Source organism: Chrysochloris asiatica, unplaced genomic scaffold (assembly GCF_000296735.1).
Source record: "Chrysochloris asiatica unplaced genomic scaffold, ChrAsi1.0 scaffold00040, whole genome shotgun sequence".
Lineage (NCBI taxonomy): Eukaryota > Metazoa > Chordata > Mammalia > Afrosoricida > Chrysochloridae > Chrysochloris > Chrysochloris asiatica.
The window spans coordinates 13,938,513-13,945,914 of NW_006408558.1; the positions used below are offsets into that span (position 1 = coordinate 13,938,513).

The window sequence follows — 7,402 nt, forward strand, 5'->3', positions numbered from 1 at the left end:
GTTTTGTAGTGCAGGGTTGGCTTTGGTAAAATCCCTTAGCTTCTCGGAAACATGTTTTTGAACTGTCAACCTTTCGGTCACCAGGGCTTTTGTAAATAGTGAGCAGGGCAGCAGCATTCATAATGTGGAAGCAGCCCAAATACCCTTTAACTGGGGATGGATAAACAGAACGTGATCCATCCTCTCAGTGGAAGTCTGCTGTCGTTAGACATGGTCGAGTTGGTTCCAACCCTGTGCACAACAGAAGAACCCTCTGCCTGGTCCTGCGTCATCCTCACCATCTTTGTTGAGCTTGAGTCCAATATCGGTGCCACCGTGTGAGTCCATCTTGTTGGAGGTTTTCCAAAAGAAAGGAAGTTGGGATTCCCGCTGCATCATGGACGAGGCTTGAAAGCCTCATTTGGAGTGAAAGAAGCAAGTTGGAAAGATGGCTTGTTGAACGGTTGCGTTTATAAGAAATACACAGAGCAGGCACGTCATAGACAGGAAGCGGATCAGTGGGCGCCAGGGGCTGGGCCAGTGGAGTGTTGACAACGATCTGGAATTAAACATTGGCGACCATTGTGTTCCATTGAGGCCACCGGCTGCACACTCCTCAGGGACAGATGTGATTGTCTGTGAATAATATCTCAACAAAAGTGAAGCACCCGTGTGCATTGGGGAGGGAAGAGGGGGAGAATGTTACTGCTTTAGGTTAAAGCGAGCCTCCCTTTCCAGGAAGGGGAAGAGACTGCAGTCAGGACTCCCAGACGTGGTCAGCCTTTGACATTTAAAACAGTCCACTCACTCTTGTCTTCTCTGAGGGAGACCTGGCTTTAGGTTCTGGCCAACCTCACGCCTGTGGCCTCCACCCTCTCTTAGTGGATACTTCTGTGTGATGCTGCAGCGGTCTCAACAGAGCTTCCAGACTAAAAAAGACTAGGAAGAAAGACCTGGTGATCGATGTTTGAACATCCGCCAGTGAAAACCCCATGGACTGTGGCGGTAAAGGTCATAACAGACATCGTTGTCATTGTCATCGTTTCAGTCGATTAAAACGACGCTGGGTCAAGATATGGGCTGTCATCCTCAGCCACGTGTCCTTTGACCTAATACCTTTCTGGGTTTCAGGTGATTTTGTACTCACTGGTCCCCGACTTCTGCCACAAATTCCTGCCCGGCTACGTTGGAGGAGTCCAGGAGGGGGCGGTGACGCCTGCAGGTAAGCCTCTTCAGTCTGCCCGACTCCTCTTCTCCAGCACTCCTGTGGGCCCATGGTACGCTGGCCATTAGAAGACTAAAACTTACTTTGGGTGGTCAGGTGGGGCCTGTCCAGGGACAAGGCTGAAGGTAACTCTTTTGTACAGAAGATTCTAGAGAGTGCTGGCTGTTTACACCGTGGGTTTGTACCTGACAGACATTTCTGTGGGAGACTGGGGCGAACTGATCTGCTCATCATTCATCTTTCTGAGAACCTGCAGGGCACTGGGCATCCTGGATAGTGGGGTGCCGATTCAGATTCCTCCCCATCTCTGCAGAGCGCTCCCACCTGGAGCCGGGGCAGGGTTCCCCGAGAGCTACAGGGAGTACAGCCCTCTAGAGGGAAGCCCTCTTCCTACTCTGCCCTCTTTGGCCTCTTCGCTTCTAACCAACAGCAGATGTCTGGTGCTGTGTGCCGTGGAGTCGATTCCGACTCATAGCGACCCTGCATAAGGTTTCCAAGGCTGAAACTCTTCACGGTTCAGAACGCTTCCTCTTTCTCCCATGGTCGATTCAAACTGCTGACCTTTCAGTTAGCAGCGCAGCTTGTAATCCACTACGCCCCCAGAGCTCCACCCAACAGCAGATTGAACTCAGCAAAGGGACAGGTTACAGCTGCTTTTCCAGCCCCTCGGTCATCTCTCCCTCCTGCCAGGACTTGCCTGTTGGTTTCCTAGCCCTGGTGTTGTGACTTCACCCACAAAACCAATTCACAGTCTCCGTGTGTGCCCGAATAGAGCCACCCCCAGCGGTTTTCTTGGCTGTCACCTTTAATTTACAGTGGTACTTACCAGGCCTTTCTTCCGCAGCACCACTGGCTGGGTTGGACTTGCCAGCTCTTGTCTGACTGCTGAGTGTAAACCATTTGCACCACCTTCACTGGGATGTGGGAGGCTGGGGTCTCTGCAGAGCTGACTTGGTCCTGAGCCAGGGTGGGTACCATGGGGTCACAGATCTCACTGATGTTTGTGTCCACCTTGTCTCCGCAGGGCATGTCAACAGGTATGAAATCAACGGCCTGCAGGCCTGGCTCATCACCCACTTGCTCTGGTTCGCCAACGCCCACTTCCTGTCCTGGTTCTCCCCAACTATCATCTTCGACAATTGGATCCCGCTGATGTGGTGTGCCAACATTCTTGGCTACGCTGTCTCCACTTTCGTCATGATCAAGAGCTATCTGTTCCCCACCAACGCCAAAGACTGGTACGTCCCTTAGGGGCCTTGGGTGGACAGTCCTGGAAGGTGGCAAACCATAAAGATTGTAGGCAAGACTCCTTCATGGTTCCTGAGGGAGCCTGGGGAACAAACATCTTTTCTGTGTTCTGTTCTTATACCTCGTTTTGGTGAAGATATACAAAGTAATATCTTTCAGCTCAGTGACCCTGCATAGGGTTTCTGAAGCTTTCAATCTTTACGGGATCTAAATGCCTCGTTTTTCTCCTGCCGACTGGCTGGTGGATTTGAACCACCAGCCTTGTGGTTAGCAGCCCAGTGTTTATACCACATCACTACCAGGGCACCATGATACACAGGAAAACCATGCACCAACCTGCTAGTTTCTGCAGCCACAGTGACAGGCACAGCAGGGAAGGAGAGGGTGGCTCACAGCCTCAGCCATGTTGTGACGTCGCTCTTGGTTTCACCATCGACATAAACCTACCGGCCCCAGGCTTCTCGTCAAACCTCTCCACTCGCTGCTGCCAATGTGCTTTCTTAGAATTCCTGAAAAGAACACAGCGCTCACTGCCAGCAGTGTTTTCTAAATCAGCAAAGTGATTGTTAGGTCTCAAGATGACTTGAGGGGATGGTGGCTGTTTTAGGTTTTAAAGATTTCCTCAGGGCAGTAGTTTCAGGGAGTTTATTCAGTCTCAGTGACTCCAGAGAGTCTGGGTTCTGTGGGAATTTGAAGTTCTGTTCTACATTTCCCCCCCTTTTGATCAGGAGTCTTCTGAAGCATCTTTGCTCAAATTGGGGCACGTCCTTTCTAAGGCTAAGGGGCTTCTCCTGTCTCGGAAAATGCAGAGGAGGGTGGCCAAGTCTGTCTTTGGTGACTGAGTTCTTTCTTTTAGACCTGGACAGGCGGGTCCTGGTTGAGGCAAAGTCGGCCATTGCTCTTCTCCTTGAATGTCCAGCGTGGCCCTGGACGGTCTTTATGGGCAGTCTTCTTATCTGAGTGGCCTTAATGTAGCAGTACCCTAGAGATCTTTGTGAAGCCTCACCGTATGTACTGCAGAGTGAAGCTGCCTGCTCATGCCCCGTCCTCATCAATTGCTGTGTTGGACACTGTGGCTGTGACGTTTCCTTCTGCAGCATGTGACCAGTAGCTTGTCCAGCCTGAGTTCACTGTGGGCCACTTGACTCTGAGCGGCCAGTGTCCTTCCTCACTGTCCCTTCGCCCATGGGAAGCAGGCATGGCTACGGAATGAAATCTTTGTCCAGCCAGCGGGCCAGTTCTCTAGGCCCTACACCCAGAAGGGGCTGAGGAGAGGTTTGGGTGCTGGGCCAGGGGTTCTAAGCACAGTTACTGCCCCTCCACCTGCCCCGGATGTTCCCCCTCTCTCAGCTGTGTGCGCCCCAGCTGCAGGCAGAGAGAGAGAGACGGTCAGCAAGGCAGGGGCATGTTTCCTCGTGCCCCCAGCTCCAGTCTGCACTCCAGCCTCTCAGCTGCCGTGGTGTGTCGAGCATCGGCCTTGGATGTGTAGATGCCCCTCACGGTGACTGTCAATGAGCTGTCAGCGGCCTCACATACAGCAGAACAAAACTTGGTCCAGCTCAGGTCACCTTCAAGGCTGTTATGAGTGAGCCCACGGTTGTGTCTGGTCATCTCATGAGGGTCTCTTTTGTTAACACTGACCCTGTGCTTCAGCAAACAGGATGTCCTTCTCTAACGCTTGGTCTTTTCTGATGAGGTTCCCAGGGTCTTGTCATCTTCCCTCCAGAGGAGCTTCCTAGATGCGCTTCTCCCGAAAATCTGCATTCTGGTTCTCCTGGCAGTGCGCGGTCTTTTCGGCATTCTTTGCTGACACCTCTGTGCAAGCACATCGATTCTTCTGTCTTCCCTGTTCGCTGTCCAGCTTGTGTGCCCAACACTCGTCTTCAGTCTGCCACATTGTGGTGGCAGGCATGTTGCTCTGAGGTTGGAAGCTAGGTCACCAGTGTTTCAGATGCCAGCAGGGCCACCCATGGTGGACAAGTTTCAGCTGAGCATCCACACTCAGACAGACTGGGAAGCAGGAAGAGGTGGTCCACTTCTGAGAAATGATGAGTCACTGACAGCGTTCAGAATATACTAGAACAACATCTGATAGAGAAGCAGAGGGTGAGCCCTTCAGATTCAGAGACACTCAGAATACCACTGGGGACGAGATGGATTGACAGACACTGAGGCAGGAACCGCAGGGCCCAACTCGACAATTGTCGTGCATCGGGTCGCTGAGTTGGAATCGACTCGATGATACCTAACGGCTTTCACGTGCTCGTAGGACTCTTTGACTAAATGTGTCTTTTTCTTGTTAAGCAAATTCACAGGCAACTTCTTTTATAACTACATGATGGGTGTTGAGTTTAATCCTCGAATTGGCAAGTGGTTTGACTTCAAGCTGTTCTTCAACGGGCGCCCCGGGATTGTCGCCTGGACACTCATCAACCTGTCCTTCGCCGCTAAGCAGCAGGAACTATACGGCCGGGTTTCCAACTCTATGATCCTGGTCAATGTCTTGCAGGTAACCAGGCTATGCCAGCCAGGGTGCACATGCTTGTGTTTGCAGACCCACAAGGCAGGTGGTGGAGGCGGTAGTGACTCCTGGCAACCCCAGGTGAAGAGAGAACTGCCTTGTTAGGCTTTCTGTGGCTGTGTCCTTTCAGAAGTTTATTGCCAGGTCTGTCTTCGAGGCACCTCTGGGTGGCCTTGCACCTCCAACCTTTTTGGCAGCAGCCCAGCAGTGAACCACACACACCCACTCTGACCCACCACTTCTACAGGACAGGCGCTGGCGCTGGGAAGCCCACCAGCCTGGGCCAGGAAGGTGTTGTTACGGGATGACTATAGGCAGAATGGGGGGTGAAGGACAGGAAGAGAAGCATGTCAGGCAGCGGCAAGGCCCAGGCTAAGGCCTTGTGGCGGGAGAAGTCAGCAAGTCTAGGGAGCAGGAATGACCGGGCTCTGGAGCAGAGCTAATTTCAGGACACGGAGTCAGGTGAGGCTCAAGATGGTTGGGGCCACACCACTTCTCACCTGCCATGCTGGAACTCCGGGTTGAATTCCCCACCAATGCACCTCACTTGCAGCCATACACCCCATCCCCATTTGCGGAGGCTTGTGTGTTGCTAGGATGTTCAAAAGGTTTCAGCTGAGCTTCCAGACTAAAGACTAGGAATAAAGGTCTGGCAATCCTCTTCAGAAAAATCAGTCATTGAGAAACTCCACGGAGCACAGTTCTCTAACATACATGGGTCGACTTCTACTTCCCCTCCCTCTTTCGGTACCGATTTGTAGGCCCTCCTGGAGCTTGTACAGGTCCCCCTTCCTGTGTCCCCTGCCCTTTCTGGTCCCCGAAAGCCCTCACCCATGTCCCCCTGTGGGAAGGTGGTGGCCAACAGCGGCCTTGTTTTATAGGCCATCTACGTGGTGGACTTTTTCTGGAATGAAACTTGGTACCTGAAGACCATGGACATCTGCCACGACCACTTTGGATGGTACTTGGGTTGGGGGGACTGCGTCTGGCTGCCGTACCTGTACACGCTGCAGGTGAGGCTCGGGGGCAGGGTTCACTGTTGTGGTTGTTCGGAATACATGTAACAGAACACACAGCTGTTCGGCACTTTCAGCACACACTGTACAACGGCTTTGCAGCCATTCTTGTCCTCGGTCTCCAAGCTATTAGGGCATCATTTTTGGTTGGGGTGGTGGGGAGGACACAATCCGGTTCATGCCATACGCAGTAAGTGTACCCCGAGATGGGCTCATCTTGTTTCCGTGTGCCTCACTCTGCTGCTCCTCAGAGGTCCCGTATTTTTGGCAAATGGAAGATTTTTGGCCGCCCTGCGCCAAGCCAGTGTGGACACTATTTTTTCCAGCAGCGTGTGTTGCTGTGTGTCTGTCCCGTGTTGGCTGTTGTTACACGTAGATGGCAGTCTAGTGGCAGCATTAACTTTACACACACTGGGAAACTAGAACCTGCGTGCGGCTCGCTTGATTTCACTCCTCTGCAACCAAACCCGCACTGTTTCTGGGCTCTTCCTGCTCGATCAGGATATTTACTCATTTGGTCCCCATAAGCAGCCTTCTGAGGGGAGCCCTTCATTCACAGATGGGGAAACAGGCACGGTACTCAGGAAAGGGGAGGGCAGGATTTGAACCTGGGCCCATGGGCAATGCATAACCTACCCCTTCTCCCCTCCCCAGGGCCTGTACCTGGTCTATCACCCAGTGCAGCTGTCCACCCCGTATGCCATGGGCGTCCTGCTCCTAGGCCTGCTGGGTTACTACATCTTCCGGATGGCCAACCACCAGAAGGACCTGTTCCGCCGTACAGACGGGCGCTGCCTGATCTGGGGCCGGAAGCCCAAGGTCATCGAGTGTTCCTACACGTCAGCCGACGGGCAGAAACACCACAGTAAGCTACTGGTGTCAGGCTTCTGGGGCGTGGCCCGCCACTTCAACTACACGGGAGATCTCATGGGCAGTCTGGCCTACTGCATGGCCTGTGGCGGTGGCCACCTGCTGCCCTACTTCTACATCATCTACATGACCATCCTGCTGACCCACCGCTGCCTCCGAGACGAGCATCGCTGTGCTAGCAAGTACGGCCGTGACTGGGCGCGGTACACTGCCGTCGTGCCCTACCGCCTGCTACCTGGAATCTTCTGAAGGACTGGGCTCTGGGTGAGCTCAGCTGCCCCCTGAGAGCTTCGCTTTTCCTTTCTGCAAAATGGAAATGGTCACTGCGCCTGGTAGGGTATAGGGTCTCAGAAAATACAAGTACCCTGTTCTTCTCTTTTCTCCCGAGGAGATGAATGAGCGTTTACACCAGCAGGACAGAGCCATTCTCAGTATTTACTGTCCCGGGGCTGGTCACCTCTACTAGTCTCCTGGTGACAGTGGACTGATGGCCAAGCTGTCTCCCACACTGCCCAGACAGATACTTGTTGGAGAGATCTCCAG

General features: G+C 53.1%; 1 protein-coding gene across 1 annotated transcript in view; it reads left to right on the forward strand.

The window, feature by feature from the left end:
- The window catches only part of DHCR7 (7-dehydrocholesterol reductase), a 16,682-nt gene extending 9,574 nt beyond the window's left edge, over positions 1-7,108 (forward strand). The window contains exons 3-7 of the mRNA XM_006860816.1: positions 1,111-1,201; positions 2,229-2,442; positions 4,757-4,961; positions 5,855-5,986; positions 6,644-7,108. Of these exons, the coding sequence (XP_006860878.1) occupies positions 1,111-1,201; positions 2,229-2,442; positions 4,757-4,961; positions 5,855-5,986; positions 6,644-7,108 (1,107 nt within the window). The remainder of the gene's footprint in view (positions 1-1,110; positions 1,202-2,228; positions 2,443-4,756; positions 4,962-5,854; positions 5,987-6,643) is intronic.
- Positions 7,109-7,402: the final 294 nt, after the last annotated feature.